At 48.8% G+C, this 19,628-nt stretch overlaps 1 protein-coding gene across 1 annotated transcript; it reads right to left on the bottom strand.

The window, feature by feature from the left end:
• Nucleotides 1-7,821: 7,821 nt before the first annotated feature.
• LOC129148810 (T-cell leukemia/lymphoma protein 1A-like) lies at nucleotides 7,822-8,136 on the bottom strand. Its single transcript, XM_054714778.1, has one exon. The coding sequence runs from the start codon at nucleotides 8,134-8,136 to the stop codon at nucleotides 7,822-7,824; it is 315 nt and encodes a 104-aa protein (XP_054570753.1).
• Nucleotides 8,137-19,628: the final 11,492 nt, after the last annotated feature.

Below are 19,628 nucleotides of genomic sequence, written 5' to 3'. Positions count from 1 at the left end.
CGTCCACGGGGCCCGGGCCATGGCCCCTCCGAGGCCCGAGGAGCCACGGGTCCGGGCCTCTCGCCTCCTCTTCCGACCTGGGAGGGACAGACAGGGGGTCGGGTCTCCGTGGGCCTCGGACCTCGACGTGGACTTTGTGGTTTTGACGGCCGTGTTGGTGGTTGCCTACGGTTTGTCTTGACAAATCCCAGAGGCTCAGCCGCTCTTTCTCCTCTTTCCTTTGTTTTTGCTTTGCCCCCCTCTCACGTCTCCCTTATAGAACACCATGGCTCTGTGTCTCTCTTACAGAACAGAATGCACACAACCTGCTTAAAGGAAAATATGGCCCCGACCGGCGTGGCTCAGTGGATAGAGCGTCGGCCTGCAGACTCAAGGGTCCCGGGTTCGATTCCGGTCAAGGGCATGTGACCTTGGTTGCGGGCACATCCCCAGGTGGGGGGCGTGCAGGAGGCAGCTGATGGATGGTTCTCTCTCATCATCGATGTTTCTGACTCTCTGTCCCTCTCCCTTCCTCTCTGTAAAAAATCAATAAAATATATTTTAAAAAAATAAAATATAATTAAATATGACTTTTTTTTAAGGCTACATGATATTATAGAATTTTTAAAATATATTTCATTGAAGGTTGACATTCAATATTAGGTTAGTTTAGGGGTTCCACCCCGTGGATTAGACATTGTATAACTTAGTGATCCTCCAATAAATCTCACACCCATCTCACACCAGACACAGTTATTCCAATATTATTGACTCTATTCCCTATGCTGTACTTTAAGGTGCCATGATGATTCTTTTTTTAAAAAAAAAATTAAATCTTGCCCTGGCCAGTTTGGCTCAGTGGATAGAGCGTCAGCCTGCGGACTGAAGGGTCCCGGGTTCGATTCTGGCCAAGGGCACATGCCTGGGTTGCGGGCTCCATCCCCAGTCGGGGGCGTTGCAGGAGGCAGCCGATCTATGATTCTCATCATGGATGTTTCTATCTCTCTCTACCTCTTCCTTCCTCTCTGAAATCAATAAAGAAATATATTTTTTTAAAAAAATTAAATCGTTATTGTTGAATCAGCTTTTCTTCCTGTCCCGAAACCACCTCCCTCTCTCTGATCAGCTCAGATGGAACCCACGACCCTTTGAACAACCCACCCCCCTGCACATCACGTGGGGAGACGTGGACTTTACCTTGAAGACCGGGCACAGGAAGAAAGCTCACGTCGGCAGCCGGGGGGCCCCCTCAACAGACGTCTCGCTCGTCGGGTGCTGGTGAGAGAGGCCGGACCGTGATGTCCAGGGACAGACAGAGCCCGGTGGTACCTGATCGGACGGACAGGACGCAGAGGGACAGGTGAGAACGCCAGAGGGATTCCCGAGGTCGTGGAATCTCTCCCTTCCCCCACCCTCAACCTTGGTCCTAAGAAGAGCTGTATGGTTTTGCTGCTAAACTCATTGCTTTCTTTAAAAAATATATTTTATAGATTTTTTTTACAGAGAGGAAGGGAGAGGAATAGAGAGTTAGAAACATCGATGATGAGAGAGAAACATCCATCAGCTGCCTCCTGCACACCCCCCTAATGGGGATGTGCCTGCAACCAAGGTACGTGCCCTTGACCAGAATCGAACCCGGGACCCTTCAGTCCAGCAGGCCGACGCTCTATCCACTGAGCTACACCGGTTATGGCTGCTAACCTCACTCCCATCCACAAAGTCCAACTTCCTCCCTCAGATCAGACTCTACCCCCATCCTTCCTCCTCCTCCTCCTCCTCCTCCTCCTCCTCCTCCTCCTCCCATCCATCCTTTTCTTACCTGTTCTTCTCGCTCTGAAGGCAAAGCTCCGTTCTCAGCTCCTCCCACCTGTGACCTGGCTCAGCGTCCGTCTGTCACCTGCAGAAGAAAGAAATTGTCCATGACACACATGTTCTCGGGGATCCATGGACCAGGAATGTGCCCAGAAAAACAAGGTTCCACTGACTCACACCCCCAGACCCCCGTCCCCCTGAGACAGGAGCTGGTGGGGAAAGGAAAGAGGTTTATTCAGGCGCCTGCAACCTGAGACGATGGGGGACGCTCGCCCCAAGGCCCATCTCCACCTCTCAGGACGGACAGGGACATTTATAAGGAGGCAGGGGCCGTCAGAACAGGGAGGTCAGGGGGGCGGGGCTTGAAAAGGTCTCTACCTGTCCATCACCACAAGGCCCATCTGATAAGGATCCTGAACGCGGTCGGGTGGCCGCCCAGAGTGCGTCACCCCCGTCTCTGTCCCCCTGGCTCTGAGGTGGAAGGTCGGTCATCAGATATCTCCCAGGACGGGGAAGGTCAGAGTTCACATCTCATGCAATCAGCATCCTGGGATTCTTATACAAACACGCCGTCTCTCTGCACGTGTCCTATGAGTCAGAGTCTGCGTGTCCAGGAGCCATCTGAAAAGAAGGGTGGGGTGGGTTACCATTCCCCAGGGTGACATGAATGCTGAGATGCTTCCTTCTCCCACAATGCATTGCCACCCGTTAAAAATGATAAAATCGTCCACTGCGTGGGAGAACGTATTGGCCAACGCTGATCCAGATAAGGGCTCGATCTCCAAAATGTACAGGGAACTCACACAACTTAACAAGAGGGAGGTAAGCCATCCAATCAGAACCTGGGCAATGGGCCCTGGCCGGTGTGGCTCAGTGGATAGAGCGTCGGCCTGCGGACTCAGGGGTCCCGGGTTCGATTCCCGGTCAAGGGCATGGGCCTTGGATGCGGGCACATCCCCAGGTGGGGGGCGTGCAGGAGGCAGCTGAATGGATGTTTCTCTCTCATCGATGTTTCCGACTCTGTATCCCTCTCCCTTCCTCTCTGTAAAAAAATCAATAAAATATATATTTTTTTAAAAATGGGCAAAGGACCTACATAGACACTTTTCGAAAGAGGACAGAAGGACGGCAGAGAGACACATGAAAACCTGCTCAACATGACCCATCATCCGAGAGATGCAAATCTACACGACAATGAGGGACCATCTCACACCTGTCAGAATGGCTACCATCCACAAATCAACAAACGACAAGTGTTGGCGAGGATGCGGAGAAAAAGGAACCCTCGTGCACCGCTGGTGGGAATGCAGACGGGGGCAGCCGCTGTGGAGAACAGTATGGAGTTTCCTCAAAAAACTGAACATGGAACTCCCATTGGACCCAGTGACCCCACTCCTAGGAATATATCCCAAGAAACTAGAAACACCCATCAGAAAGGACATATGCACCCCTATGTCCATAGCGGCACCATTCACCATAGCTGAGATCTGGACACAGCCCGAGTGCCCATCAGCAGACGCGTGGATAAGAAAACGGTGGTCCATCTACACAATGGAATACTACGCAGCCATGAAAAAGGATGGAATTCTTACCATTTGCACCAGCATGGATGGACCTGGAGAGCATCATGCTGAGCGAAATAATCCAGTCTGAGAAAGATAAATACCACATGATCTCACTCATTTGTGGAAAATAAAGAACATTATAGCCGAAACCGGTTTGGCTCAGTGGATAGAGCGTCGGCCTGCGGACTGAAAGGTCCCAGGTTCGATTCCGGTCAAGGGCATGTACCTTGGTTGCGGGCACATCCCCAGTAGGGGGCGTGCAGGAGGCAGCTGATGGATGTTTCTCTCTCATCGATGTTCCTGACTCTCCCTCTCCCTTCCTCTCTGTAAAAAATCAATAAAAATATTTTTTTTAAAAAAAAACATTATAAACTGATGAACAAAAAAGATAGATACACAGGCAGGAAAGCATCCAACAGACTGTCAGGTGACAGCGGGGAGGTTAGGGAGAGGTGGGGGAGATAAGAGATCCACTGAAGGACGTGTATGCATGCCTATGAGCATCACCAATGGACGCAAAACCCTGGGGGGTGAGGGCATGGATGGGAGTGGGGCGGGGGGTGAGCCATGGTAAGATAGGTACACATATAACGCCTTAATTTTAAAAAAATTTAAAAATATAAAAATAAATTAAAAATTGCTTAGCACAATGACTGACACATTAAAAAAAAACTATGGTCCATCTACACCATGGAATACTACGCAGCCATGAAAAAGGAAGGAATTCTTACCATTTGCAACAGCATGGATGGAACTGCACAGTATTATGCTGAGCGAAATAATCCAGTCTGTGAAAGATAAATATCCCATGACCTCACTCATTTGTGAAAAATAAAAAACATGATAAACTGATGAACCAAAAAGATAGATACAGAGGCAGTAAAGCATCAAACAGACTGTCAGATGACAGCGGGGTGGTTAGGGAGAGGTGGGGGAGATAAGAGATCCACAGAAGGACGTGTATGCATGCATATAAGCATCACCAATGGACGCAAAACTCTGGGGGGTGAGGGCATGGATGGGAGTGGGGCGGGGGGTGAGCCATGGTAAGATAGGTACACATATAACGCCTTAATTTTAAAAAAATTAAAAAATAAAACAATAAAAATAAATTAAAAATTGCTTAGCACAATGACTGACACATTAAAAAAAAAAACTCTGGTCCATCTACACAATGGAATACTACGCAGCCGTGAAAAAGGAAGGAATTCTTACCATTTGCACCAGCATGGATGGACCTGGAGAGCATTATGCTGAGAAATATAAGCCAGTCGGAGAAAGATAAAAACCACATGTCCTCACTCATATGTGGGATAGAATGATCAACATGATTTCATGAAAAAAAAATTAGATCCAGAGACAAAAAGCAGGGGAGTGGGGGGTGGTGGTTAGAGAGCAACCAAAGGATTTGTGTGCCTGCCTGTTAGCATGACCCATGGACACACACACTGGGGCTGTGGGGATCTGTCCGGGGTTCGAATGGCTGGGCGGGAGGGGTCTTTGGGGGGAAAAAAGGAGACATATGTACAACGTCAGACAATAAATTTACAAAAGAAACTGTAAAAAACTGATCATAAAATGGCCTCCCCCATATTCATACGTCTTAGGCCATCCATGGGGTCCTAACCGACTCGTGAAATATGGACCCGGTTCCCTGGAGTTTCGACTCTAACCACCCTCCACCGATGTCGTCCACAGCCCACCCACGGGACGCTCTGTCTTCCTCTCTCCGTGGAAATGAGAGTTTAGCTTAAACGTCGACCCCCGTCCTGGAGAGAGAGAGGAGGGAGGGGGCTCTGGGTCTGCAGACGGGAGGGCCGTCTCCCTGCCGGGCGGGTGTGAGGTTGTGTTTGAGCATCGACCTAGGAACCAGGAGGACAGGGTTTGAGTCCCTCTGAGGGGTCGGGCACGGGTGTAGGCTGCGGGCTCCATCCTCTGGTTGCAGGAGGTCACGGCTCCGTGAGTCTCCCCATTTGTATTTCTCTCCCTCTCTGCCTCCTGTTTCCGCTTTGAAATCCATAAATAAAAATGTTCTTTTTTTAAAAAAAGTGAAATAATGAAAGATTAGACCCCAGGCATATCTGGAAAGAGGTATAAATATATATATATTTTTTTTAAATATATTGTATTGATTTTCTTACAGAGAGGAAGGGAGAGGGAGAGAGAGTTAGAAACATCGATGAGAGAGAAACATCCATCAGCTGCCTCCTGAACGCCCCCCACTGGGGATGTGCCCGCAACCAAGGTACATGCCCTTGACCGGAATCGAACCCGGGACCCTTCAGTCCACAGGCCGATGCTCTATCCACTGAGCCAAACCAGTCAGAGAGAAAGAGGTATATTTTATAGGAAAACGGACATGGGGGTTTTGGTGAGACAATCTGAAAAGGCTACCAATCGACGCATCTGCCCCCTGGTGGTCCGTGCACATCATAGCAAGTGGTTCAGCGGCCTTAGCATATCATTAGCATATTGCGCTTTGATTGGTTGAACGGCCGACCGGTCGAACGGACACACATGTGGCATGGGAGGATTCTATTCTATAGAATGGGCGTTGGCCACCATATTAAACAATTTTATGTACAGAATAATCAGCTATCATCCGTGGATTTGCTCTGGACTCTGAGAAACCATCGGTGAGTAACTTTCAGGGAGTTCACGTGGGAAATTTTCCCATGTTCCAGACAATACGAGGTGCACAGAATTCACCTAATTGGAAAAGTAGATATTATTGAATATTTTTAGGAAAGGAATTCATAGAGCAGAATGGGCCATATGATCTTCCTTGGGTAAAAATGTATGTATAGGTGATGACCCATTTGAGAAACATCCATATCGAGTTGTTACTAATGGGATTCTCTGGGGGGTAAAAATAGGATGGTTTTGTGGCTATATTTTTCAGAATGATTTTATCGATTTGAGAGAAAGAGAGAGAGAGAGAGAGAGAAACATCATTTGGTTGCCTCTCACGTAGACCCCGACTAGAGATCTCACTGACAGAGTGGGCGTGTACCCTGATGGGGAATTCCATCAGTGACCTTTCGGCTCCTTAGATGTTGCTCAACCATCACGGCCACACGGGCCCGGGTTCCGTGTCCCTTCAATGTCCCGTGTTCCTTAAATTCCGTGCGTTTCTATGGCTCCATGAATAACACACGGTGGTGATGCTTTGAACCATTGCACAGCGTTCACGGAAACCCACGCTGAGGCCCCGTGGCATGGGGTCTGCCCAGGTGACAGGCGGCCGATGGAATGTATGTGCATGTACGATTCACGTTCTCCTCGCCGAACTCTCCAAAATAAAAATAAAAAATAAAAAAATGCCCTCAAAACCACCACCATTCTCCCCCATGAATGGACTTTCTTGCTCTGAGACCTCAGATTCTGCTTCAGGTCGACGCCCTGAATTGAATTCTAGCATCAACGTTTACATGCTGGGTTTCTTTTATCTTTTATCTTTTTCTTTCTCTTTTTTTTTTTTTGCATATTAGGCTTTTATTATATAGGACTAGAGGCCCGGTGCATGAAATTTGTGCACTCGGGGGGAGGGGGATGCTCAGCCCTGATTGCGAGAGGGTGCAGCCAGGCCGAGGGACCCCACCCGTGTGCGATCGGGACCGAGGGAGTGGTACGCGTGAGGTTGGCCAGCCGGGGACGGACCACGGGAGGGCTCCAGGGCGTTTCCGGCCCGTCTCGCTCAGTCCTGATTGGCCAGACCCCAACAGCAAGCTAACCTACCGGTCGGAGCATCTGCCCCCTGGAGGTCAGTGCATGTCATAGCAACTAGTCAACCAGTTAAACTGTCTGCCCCCTGGTGGTCAGTGCATGACATGGCGAGCCTTTGAGTGGCCTTAGCATATCATTAGCATATCATTAGCATATGACGCTCTGATTGGTTGACCAGACGACCAGACGACCAGACACTTAGCATCTCAGGCGTTTATTCTATAGGATGATGGGAGTCAAACTGCTGAGTCCTAGGACACGAGGATGCGTCGCTTTAAGAGAGGACGTGAGTTTTCCCAGGTGGTGGCATCCGTTTTATTCCCTCCAGCCGTGGGAGATTCTCCTACGTCTCCATGTGTGCGAATATTTTCTATCGCCTCATCCTTTTTTATTTCTTTTTTTTTGGCGATTCTGTTTGGTCGTGGCCTGGTATTGAGGTGCAGGATTGCACCGTGTTCGAGAGCACGATGCATCCACGGGAAGGCAGCTGAACCCTGGACCGAATCGTCAGCAAACACTTGGAAATCCCTTCTCCACGTCGGCCACGCGTGTAGACACGTGTTGGACAACCAGGAGAGAGCACGGCTCAAGTCCAGTGAACGCACAACCGCCCCGTGTGTGAAACCACTAGGAATTCACGGAAAATCAGCACAGACACCCCCCCCCCTCCCTCCTTGCAGGACAGCCAGCATGGGGGGCCCCCAGAGACAGGACCCGGGGGGGGACCCCGTCCCGTGGCCTACGGGCCTGGCAGCAGCTCCAGGACCATCTCCTCCCGGCCGTCCGCCCCGACGTGGCTCACGATGCGCCAGAACTGGCCCATGGCGTCGAGGTACCGGCCACCGGGGTGCAGCGCCCACCCCCAAGGCATGCTGGTGGGGGGCAGCGGGCTGGGAAGGACGATGTGTCCAGGGGGGACGTCCACCTGGCGCAGCCGGACCTGCAGGAGGCCTCCCGTGGCCGTGACCAGGGGCAGCCACGTGCGCCGGGCCTGGTCCTCGTACACGGAGGGCCCACGGATGCTCAGGCGCTCCGGGTGCGAGAGGATGGCCATCGTCCACGGGGCCCGGGCCATGGCCCCTCCGAGGCCCGAGGAGCCACGGGTCCGGGCCTCTCGCCTCCTCTTCCGACCTGGGAGGGACAGACAGGGGGTCGGGTCTCCGTGGGCCTCGGACCTCGACGTGGACTTTGTGGTTTTGACGGCCGTGTTGGTGGTTGCCTACGGTTTGTCTTGACAAATCCCAGAGGCTCAGCCGCTCTTTCTCCTCTTTCCTCTGTTTTGGCTTTGCCCCTCTCACGTCTCCCTTATAGATCACCATCGCTCTGTGTCTCTCTTACAGAACAGAATGCACACAACCTACTTAAAGGAAAATATGGCCCCGACCGGCGTGGCTCAGTGGATAGAGCGTCGGCCTGCGGACTCAGGGGTCCCGGGTTCGATTCCGGTCAAGGGCATGTACCTTGGTTGCGGGCACATTCCCAGTGGGGGGCGTGCAGGAGGCAGCTGATGGATGTTTCTCTCTCATCATCGATGTTTCTGACTCTCTATCCCTCTCCTTTCCTCTCTGTAAAAAATCAATAAAATATATTTTTTAAAAATAAAATATAATTAAATATGACTTTTTTTAAGGCAGCTGATGGATGTTTCTCTCTCATTGATTTTTCTGACTCTCTATCCCTCTCCCTTCCTCTCTGTAAAGAAATCAATCAAATATATTTTTAAAAAATAAAATATAATTAAATATGACTTTTTTTAAGGCTACATGATATTATAGAATTTTTTAAATATATATATATATTTTTTTTTTTAAATATATTTTTTATTGATTTTTCACAGAGAGGAAGAGAGAGGGATAGAGAGTTAGAAACATCGATGAGAGAGAAACATCCATCAGCTGCCTCTTGCACAACCCCTACTGGGGATGTGCCCGCAACCAAGGTACATGCCCTTGACCGGAATCGAACCTGGGACCTTTCAGTCCGCAGGCTGACGCTCTATCCACTGAGCCAAACCGGTTTCGGCTTTACAATATATTTTATTGAAGGTTGACATACAATATTAGGTTAGTTTAGGGGTTCCACCCCGTGGATTAGACATTGTATAACTTAGTGACCCTCCAATAAATCTCACACCCATCTGACACCAGACACAGTTATTCCAATATTATTGACTCTATTCCCTATGCTATACTTTAAGGTGCCATGATGATTCTTTTTTTAAAAAAAATATTAAATCTTGCCCTGGCCAGTGTGGCTCAGTGGATAGAGCGTTGGCCTGCGGACTGAAGGGTCCCGGGTTCGATTCTGGCCAAGGGCACATGCCTGGGTTGCGGGCTCCATCCCCAGTCGGGGGCGTTGCAGGAGGCAGCCGATCCATGATTCTCTCTCATCATGGATGTTTCTATCTCTCTCTACCTCTTCCTTCCTCTGAAATCAATAAAGAAATATATATTTTTAAAAAAAAATTAAATCGTTATTGTTGAATCAGCTATTCTTTCTGTCCCAAAACCACCTCCCTCTCTCTGATCATCTCAGATGGAACCCACGACCCTTTGAACAACCCACCCCCCTGCACATCACGTGGGGAGACGTGGACTTTACCCTGAAGACCGGGCACAGGAAGAAAGCTCACGTCGGCAGCCGGGGGGCCCCCTCAACAGACGTCTCGCTCGTCGGGTGCTGGTGAGAGAGGCCGGACCGTGATGTCCAGGGACAGACAGAGCCCGGTGGTACCTGATCGGACGGACAGGACGCAGAGGGACAGGTGAGAACGCCAGAGGGATTCCCGAGGTCGTAGAGTCTCTCCCTTCCCCCACCCTCAGCCTTGGTCTTGGGAAGAGCTGTTTGGTTTTACTGCTAAACTCATTGCTTTCTTTAAAAAATATATTTTATTGATTTTTTTTTACAGAGAGGAAGCGAGAGGGAGAGAGAGTTAGAAACATCGATGAGAGAGAATCATCCATCAGCTGCCTCCTGCACGCCCCCCACTGGGGATGTGCCTGCAACCAAGGTCCATGCCCTTGACCAGGAATCGAACCCGGGACCCTTCACTCTGCAGGCCGACGCTCTATCCACTGAGCCACACCGGTTAGGCCTGCTAACCTCACTCCCATCCACAAAGTCCAACTTCCTCCCTCAGATCAGACTCTACCCCCATCCTTCCTCCTCCTCCTCCTCCTCCTCCTCCCATCCATCCTTTTCTTACCTGTTCTCCTCGCTCTGAAGGCAAAGCTCCGTTCTCAGCTCCTCCCACCTGTGACCCGGCTCTGCATTCATCTGTCACCTGCAGAAGAAAGAAATTGCCCATGACACACATGTTCTTCGGAATCCATGGACCAGGAATGTGCCCAGAAAAACAAGGTTCCACTGACTCACACCCCAGACACCCGTCCCCCTGAGACAGGAGCTGGTGGGGAAAGGAAAGAGGTTTATTCAGGCGCCTGCAACCTGAGACGAGGGGGGACGCTCGCCCCAAGGCCCATCTCCACCTCTCAGGACGGACAGGGACATTTATAAGGAGGCAGGGGCCGTCAGAACAGGGAGGTCAGGGGGGCGGGGCTTGAAAAGGTCTCTACCTGTCCATCACCACAAGGCCCATCTGATAAGGATCCTGAACGCGGTCGGGTGGCCGTCTGGAGTGCGTCATCCCCGTCTCTGTCCCCCTGGCTCTGAGGTGGAAGGTCGGTCATCAGATATCTCCCAGGACGGGGAAGGTCAGAGTTCACATCTCATGCAATTGGTATCCTGGGATTCTTATGCAAACACGCTGTCTCCCTGCACGTGTCCTATGAGTCAGAGTCTGCGTGTCCAGGAGCCATCTGAAGAGAAGGGTGGGGTGGGTTACAATTCCCCCGTGTGACATGAATGTTCAGCTCCTTCATTCTCGAACCAGGCATTTCCACCCTTTACCTAAAATCCAATTGCCTTCCCAAAATCCACAACCCGAAGGGCTGTGCATAGAAATACCCAGAATCAGGGAAATGTCCAAGTTTCTTGGAACGCATACACGTGCCCCGTCTCCGACACGCTGGTGTGAAATCCCCATGGCCGGGACAGGAGTGTTTCATGGAGGGTGAGGTCCCAAATTCTTTTCCTATTCGGACATCTGGTCAACCCGATTCTAATGGGAGTTCTCATGTAAGCCATGCCCTCCGAAGGATGAGCTAATTGGCTCTTTGGCCAATGATCTCAAACAGCGTGGGAAGGCCATCCTTCAATTCTTAAATATCGCCCTGGCTGGTGTGGCTCAGTGGATAGAGCGTCGGCCTGCGGACTGAAGGGTCCCGGGTTCGATTCCGGCCAAGGGCACATGCCCGGGTTGTGGGCTTGATCCCCAGTAGGGGGCGTGCAGGAGGCAGCCGATCAATGATTCTCTTTCATCATGGATGTTTCTCTCTCTTCTCTCCCTCTTTCTTCCGCTTTAAAATCAATAAAATATATTTTTAAAAATTTTCTTAAATGTCCCTCGTTCATCAGCCCACACTTGACATCTGTCCAGAGACTGTCATCCAAAGAATCATGCAGGCTTAGAAGTGTTAATATCACAGAGAAATGCATCCAATAAACCTCCACACACAGCCATCTCCCTATTCCTAAAAAGACAAATAGGCCCTGACCGGTGTGGCTCAGTGGATAGAGCGTCGGCCTGCGGACTGAAGGGTCCCGAGTTCGATTCTGGTCAAGGGCATGTACCTTGGTTGCGGGCACATCCCCAGGTGGGGGGTGTGCAGGAGGCAGCTGATGGATGTTTCTCTCCCATCGATGTTTCTAACTCTCTATCCCTCTCCCTTCCTCTCTAGAAACCCAATAAAATATATTTTAAAAGAATAATTAAAAATAATTAAAAAATAAAAAGACAAATATTCAATGACAGATACAGGCATCCTTGAGTACAAGGTTCAAAAAACATTTTTTTAATGTATTCATTTCAGGAGAGAGTCGTTGATTCTTTTCCAAGTAATTTTCAGTATAATCCTTAACCCTTCCTGAATTTAATGTCTTTGTGTTTGCATTTGAATGAATCAAACCATGGGGTATAGCAACAGGTGTGGATCTTTAAAACAAGAAACAACAAGTAGAGCAATGACTATCAATACGAATAAAAGGGTAACATGCTAATTAGACCGAAGTCTTCCAGACGTCCTTCCGGATGTCCTTCCTGGCAAAGGCAGCCCCGGCGAAGACACCCGGGGTCCTGGGTGCCTGCAGTTGGCTGGGGCAAATGCAGCAAGGGAGCAGTTAGGGGCAATCTGACTGGCAGGGGAGCAGTTAGGGGTGATCAGGCCAGCAGGGGGCAGCTAGGGATGATCAGGCTGGCAGGGGAGCAGTTAGGGGTGATCAGGCCAGCAGTGAGGGCAGTTAGGGGTGATCAGGCCAGCAGGGGGGCAGTTAGGGGTGATCAGGCCAACAGGGGAGCAGTTAGGGGGATTAGGTCAGCAGGGGAGCAGTTAGGGGCGATCAGGCCAACAGGGGAGCAGTTAGGGGCGATCAGGCCAGCAGGAGAGCAGTTAGGGGCAATCAAGCTGGCAGGAGAGCAGTTAGGGGCGATCAGGCCAGCAGGAGAGCAATTAGGGGCGATCAGGCCAGTAGGCAGAGGTGGTTAGGGATGATCAGGCCGACAGGGGAGAGCAGTTAGGGGCGATCAGGCCAACAGGGGAGCAGTTAGGGGCGATCAGGCAGGCAGGTGAGCAGTTAGGATTGCAAGAGGCATATCCCATAATGCAGAGGGTGCAGGCCGGGGTGAGGGACACCCCCCCCACAGTGCACGAGTTTCATGCACCGGGCCTCTAGTTATTAAATGATTGGCTACGGTGGACTTTCTTCTCTTCTAGACTACGCCATCTCAGTCTGTTGGGTTTTTTTTTTTAATTATTTGCTATTTTTATAAAGCCCAAAGTGGCAGTTGGACATCATATATGACTTCCCACCTCTTCTTCCACATTTTAGACGTTTTAGGCCCGTGGTCGGGAAACTCATGAGTCCACCAAGCCAAATATCAGCAGCACAACGATTAACATTTCTTTTGAGAACCACATTTTTTTTAAACGTAAGCTTCTTCTAACGCCGCGTCTTCAACACAGCCTCGCCCGGGCCGTGGTGTTTTGTGGAAGAGCCACCCTCCAGGGGCCAGAGAGCCGCCGGTGGCTCGCGCGCCGCGGTTTGCCGACCACGGTTTCAGGGAACATTCGTAAATATCAAATGCCAACGAAATGCGCGGGTTTCGAATACTTTGGGACCCTGGTCAAAAGCCAGGGAACACGTGTGCATCACCCATGGACACAGTCAGCAGTGTGGTGATGGCCACGGAGAAAGGGGGTAGGGGTGGGCAAAGAGAGGGATATTGGGGACACCAGTAGTAATGACAACAATAAAAATAAAGTAAAAAATAAGCATGATACCCGGCCGGCATGGCTCCATGGGTGAGCGTCGACCTAGGAACCAGGAGGTCAGGGTTCGATTCCCGGTCAAGGGCACATGCCCGGGTTGCAGGCTCGATCCCCAGTAGGGGGCGTGCAGGAGGCAGCCGGTCCAGGATTCTCTCTCATCATGGATGTTTCTCTCTCTCTCTCTCTCTCTCTCTCCCTCTCTAAAATCAATAAAAATATATATATACATACATTTTAAAAAATGCATCCTTGGCCCAGCCAGTGTGGCTCAGGGATTGAGCGTACACCTATAAACCAGGTGGGATGGGTTCGATCCCCAGTCAGGGAAAATGCAAAAATGAATCAATGAATGCCCCAACACGTGGGACATCAAATCAATGTTTCTCTCTCTTTCTCTTCCTCTCTCTAAAATCAGGTGGTTCTTTTTTTAAAAAAAATCAAATCTAATTTATTTCTTCTTTTGACCTGAAACTACAGTTTGCTGGTATGAAAAATACCAAATTGGCAGGTATTTTGATTTGGAGGGAAAACTTGGGAATGTCTTCAGGGGTATAACTTGTCTCGTGGCTTTTGCCACGGATCCCGGTGGGAACTACGTGGGATGGAAGCTCGTGTTTTACTTTGCGGCTTATCCGGTGCGAATGGACGATTTTGGGACTATCCCTCCCCGCCCCCCGTCGGAGCGTCTGCCCTCTGGTGGTCAGTGCGCGTCACAGCTACTGGTCGGATGGGTGGACGGTCGGATGGTGGCTTGGGCTGATAGATAGATAGATGATAGATAGATAGATAGATAGATAGATAGATAGATAGACAGATAGATAGATATAGATAGATGATAGATAGATAGATAGACAGATGATAGATAGATAGGTAGATAGATAGATAGATGATAGATAGATAGATAGATAGATAGATGATAGATAGATAGATAGATAGATACATAGATAGATACATAGATAGATGATAGATATAGATAGATGATAGATAGATAGATAGATAGATGATAGATAGATAGATACATAGATAGATAGATAGATAGATAGATAGATAGATTTGTTTGTTTGTTTATTTTTAATCTTCTTACAACATACAAAACAAATCTACTATCCCGTTGTAGGTACAAAATAATTAGCCATTTGCAAGCCACAAACATTCACATTTGGCCCGTGGATTTCATGAAGGTGAATTTCACACATAACCTTTTGCCCTCGGATGTCGAGATTAAAATTACTCTTTGGGCCGAAACCGGTGTGGCTCCGTGGATAGAGCGTCGGCCTGCGGACGGAAGGGTCCCGGGTTCGATTCCGGTCAAGGGGGCATGTGCCTTGGTTGCGGGCACATCCCCAGTGGTTGGGGGGGGGGGAGGTGCAGGAGGCAGCTGATGGATGTTTCTAACTCTCTCTCTCCCTTTCTCTCTGTAAAAAAATCAATAAAATATATTTTTTAAAAATAAATAAATAAATAAATAAATAAAATTACTCTTTGGATGTATCAATAATTTGAAATACAAAAAAAAAATCCAAATAAATAAGTTTGTATGAAAAGAAACTCCAGTGTTTTATTCTACTGCCGCGCTCTGTAAAATCTGGGGTGTCTAACGAATTAAATCCCGAGTAGAATAAAGGAACCGAGTAAAAAGGCAAGCGAGGCTGCAAAGGGTTAACGGGTTCGATGCACGTAGCTGTGCAATCTCCACGCGTCTGCCCGCCTCTATGTAATTCTAAACGCTATTCATCCCCCCCCCCCGCCCCATTCTCTGTGGATACCATTGTCCCACGAATCATTGCACAAAATGATTCATTGCACAAAATGACATTGCATTCCTGAGCCTGGCTGGTGTCGCTCAGTGGTTGAGCGCCCACCCACGCACCAAGAGGTCATGGTTCGATTCCCGGTCAGGGCACATGCCTCGTTGGGGGCCGGGGTGTGTGCAGGAGGCAGCCAATCAATGTTTCTATCTCTCTCTCCTTCTCCTTCCCCTCTCACTCTCTCTAAAAATCAATAAAAACACTTTTTTTAAAAAAAAAATGCATTCCATAAAAATCAAGAAAGGAGAACATACTTCACGTCTTTCAGGGCCCTAGCCCAGTGGTCGGCAAACCGCGGCTCGCGAGCCACGTGCGGCTCTCTGGCCCCTGGAGGGTGGCTCTCCCACAGAACACCATGGCCCCGGGCAAGTCTGTGTCGAAGACATGGCTTTCGAAGAAGTTTACGTTTAAACAATGTGGCTCTCCAAAGAAATGTCCATCGTTGTCCTGTTGATGTTTGGCTCTGTGGACTCATGAGTTTGCCGACCACTGCCCTGGCCAATTTGGCTCAGTGGATAGAGCATCAGCCTGTGGACTGAAGGGTCCCGGGTTCGATTCCTGGTCAGGGGACATGCCTGGGGTTGTGGGCTGGATCCCCAGTGGGAGGCGTGCAGGAGGCAGCTGATTGGTGATTCTCTCTCTCACCATTGATGCGTCTATCTCTCTCTCTCCCTCTCCCTTCCCCTCTCAAATCAATAAAAATATATTTTAAAAAATAACCAATAAATAAAAGACAAATCCCTCCCCCAGTGTGGGGCATGCGGGGGGCAGCCGATCCACGATTCTCTCTCATCATGGATGTGTCTATCTCTCTCTCTCTCTCTCTCTCCCTCTCCCTTCCTCTCTCTGAAATCAATAAAAATGTATTTTTTTAAAAAAATGATAAATACATAATGAAAGACAAATCTCTTCCTCGAAGACCTGGGAGGGAATGGTATTCAGGTTTCCTCCCCCTCCCCTTTCCTCTCATTCTCTCTCTCTCTCTCTCTCTCTCTCTCTCTCTCTCTCTCTCTCTCTCTCTGCAGAGGCAGGTCTTTTGTGCAAACCGGCAGGCAGCTTCCAGAAATGTCAGGGGGACCCCCGGGGAGCCCAGGGTCTTTGTAAGCCTGAAGAATCCTCTATTATTGAACACCACTCAGGAGATAAGCTTTTCAACTGCAAAGCTTTGTCATCCAAAGCAGCTGAAAAGAAGTGAGGACGGCCTGTATCCACCCAAAAAAAAAAAAAAAAAAAAAAAAAACACCCTCCGTGAAGGACCTGACTTTCACCTGCACAGGAGAGGGGTTGTCTGTGGGGCCAATCGGGGAAATCTGATTGGGAATCTCTGATCGAACAATCACACACAAAAAGGTGATTTTGTTGGGAGCATTCAAACACTCTTGCTCCCAGCGGAGACAACACGCTCAAATCCATCCAGAAGGAAAAAAGAGACTCGCATCAACCCCGCCCCCCCCCACCCCCCACCCCCGCGTACGGCCCAGCCCAGGCCGGTGTGGCTCAGTGGGTAGGGCGTCGGCCTGCGGACTGAAAGGGTCCCGGGTTCGATTCCGGTCAAGGGCATGGACCTTGGTTGCGGGCACATCCCCAGTGGGGGGTGTGCAGGAGGCAGCTGATGGATGTTTCTCTCTCATCGATGTTTCTAGCTCTCTGACCCTCTCCCTTCCTCTCTGTAAAAAAAAATCAATAAAATATATTTTATTTTTTTTATAAAATGGGGGCTCATGTTTGTGGAATAGGAGGCACCCTGGAAAAACGGAGGGGGACCCCGAAGAAACTCAGTGGACAAGGTTTGCCCGCACCGGATGGTCGGGCCAGCAGACGCCACGTCCCGCGCGCCCGCCGTCAGGACTTGGAAGCAAAATGGCCCATTTGTCTTCATTTCCACCCTGAAAACTGCATTCACCGTGCAGAGTCCTCCTCGCTCACCAAACGGCTGCACGGTGACGTGAATAGAAAATCCACTGCATCTCGTTCAATTAGCAACAGAATTAAAATCCGGGGGAGCCAGAGTGTTTCTCCAGTGACATGCTTAAGTTTCATTTTTTTGCAAAAAAAAATACCAAAAACCCTCCCCCAATCTCCCTCTGTCACCCGCGTTCCGAGGAGGCATGCTCCCCACGGGAGTCGGACGCCTCCACGGTCCACACACGAGCTTATAACACAGAAGAGTGCAGGAAATCTGAAACGTGGGGCTTTGCAACACGGTGTGGGAAGTGGGGAGGGGAGGGATGGGGATACAGCATTAAGTCAGGGTTCTCCAGAGAACAGAACCAATAGGAAATGTATGTCTGTATCTGTATCTATATCTGTATCTATATCTATATCTATATCTGTATCTATATCTATATCTATATCTGTATCTATATCTGTATCTATATCTATATCTATATCTATATCTATATCTATATCTGTATCTGTATCTGTATCTGTATCTGTATCTATATCTATATCTATATCTATATCTGTATCTGTATCTGTATCTATATCTACATCTATATTATCTACATGTATACCTACAGCTATACTGTATCTATGTCTATGTCTATGTCTATATCTATATCTGTATCTATATCTGTATCTATATCTGTATCTATATCTATATCTATATCTATATCTATATCTGTATCTATATCTGTATCTGTATCTGTATCTATATCTGTATCTATATCTATATCTGTATCTATATCTGTATCTGTATCTGTATCTGTATCTATATCTACATCTATATTATCTACATGTATACCTACAGCTATACTGTATCTATGTCTATGTCTATGTCTATGTCTATATCTATATCTGTATCTATATCTATATCTATATCTACATCTATATTATCTACATGTATACCTACAGCTATACTGTATCTATGTCTATGTCTATGTCTATATCTATATCTATATCTATATCTGTATCTATAATATTTGGGGGGTTATATACCCAGAAGTGGGGTGGGTGGGTCAGATGGCCGCCCTTAGTCTTCGTTTTTTTGAGGAATTGCCAGACTGCTGTCCACGGTGGCTGCACCCGTCTACACTCCCACCAGCCGTGAGGGAGGGTTCCTATGTCTCCACACCCTCGCCCACACGTGCGATCGCTTGTCTTGCTGAAAACAGCCACTCTAACACGCTATGAGGTGGTATCTCATTGCCGTTTCGATCTGCATTTCCCTGGTGGCTGCAGGATTCCACTCATACGTGGAATATAAAGCTGAGATTTGCCCTGGCCGGTGTGGCTCAGTGGTTAGAGCGTCGGCCTGCGGGCTGAAGGGTCCCGGGTTCGATTCCCTGTCAAGGGCACATGCCCGGGTTGCAGGCTCCATCCCCATTAGGGGGCGTGCAGGAGGCAGCCGATCCATGATTCTCTCTCATCATGGATGTTTCTCTCTCTCTTTCTCTCTCTCTCTCTCCCTTTTCTTTCCTCTCTGAAATCAATAAAAAACATATTAAAAACACAGTTGAGCAGAAACGATTCTATCCCATTTAGAATTATAGAGATCCCTTAAAAAAAAAAGTACAGAAAAAAAAAATCACAGGTTTTCGGCGCCTTCTATTAGCCGGAAAGCGACTAATTGAGAATAATGTATACTTGCTCTTCTAGGAAAAGCCGCTGAAGATAATGGGTACTTTGAGCCTGAGAAGCTTTAAAATTTCAATGAAGAATAAGCACATTCATTCTTGGAAATTTATACTAACCGTTATTTACGACGGGCTCCTGGCCCAGCCGTCTCTGGGGAAGGAAGTCAGAATTCATCAAGCTTGCGGCTTTCCGGAAGGTGATGTTTCCACGCTGAGGTTCAGGGTGTGAGAGGGAAGGGGTGGTATAAGCTTGTAAACAGGTCACAGGGAGAGACTAGACAAGCTAATAATGAGGGGGTGATGGGGGGATTTATCCTCTGATAGGCCACCTGAATCGATCTGAAAAAATAATCGTATTATTTTACATCTTAGAACACACACACTTATGTGAAGAGGGGGTTAAGTTTCTCATATGGGAAGAGGGGGTTGAGTTTTTCTTAAGTTTCCTTTCCAAGGCCTGTGGGAAGCGATGGGGGGGCGGGGTGACCCAGCTGTGAATCCAGCAAGCAGAACCCATACGCAGGGTCAGGCCGGCCCAGCAGGAGCCAAAAACATCATGTTGTCCCATCATCTCGCCCACATCATCTCGTCCACATCATCTCGTCCACATCATCTCGTCCACATCATCTTGTCCACATCGTCTCACCCACATCATCTCGTCCACATCATCTCGTCCACATCATCTCACCCACATCATCTCATCCACATCATCTCGTCCACATCATCTCGTCCACATCATCTCACCCACATCATCTCGTCCACATCATCTCACCCACA

The sequence above is a fragment of the Eptesicus fuscus genome, chromosome 1 (genome assembly GCF_027574615.1).
Source record: "Eptesicus fuscus isolate TK198812 chromosome 1, DD_ASM_mEF_20220401, whole genome shotgun sequence".
Classification (NCBI taxonomy): Eukaryota; Metazoa; Chordata; class Mammalia; order Chiroptera; family Vespertilionidae; genus Eptesicus; species Eptesicus fuscus.
The sequence above is the reverse complement of the archived record's forward strand: the minus strand, read 5'-3'. Positions and strand labels throughout refer to the sequence as shown.

What these genes read in the sequence shown, in the direction of transcription:
- LOC129148810 (XM_054714778.1), bottom strand. Translation starts at nt 8,136, where the DNA reads ATGGCCATCCTCTCGCACCCGGAGCGCCTGAGCATCCGTGGGCCCTCC.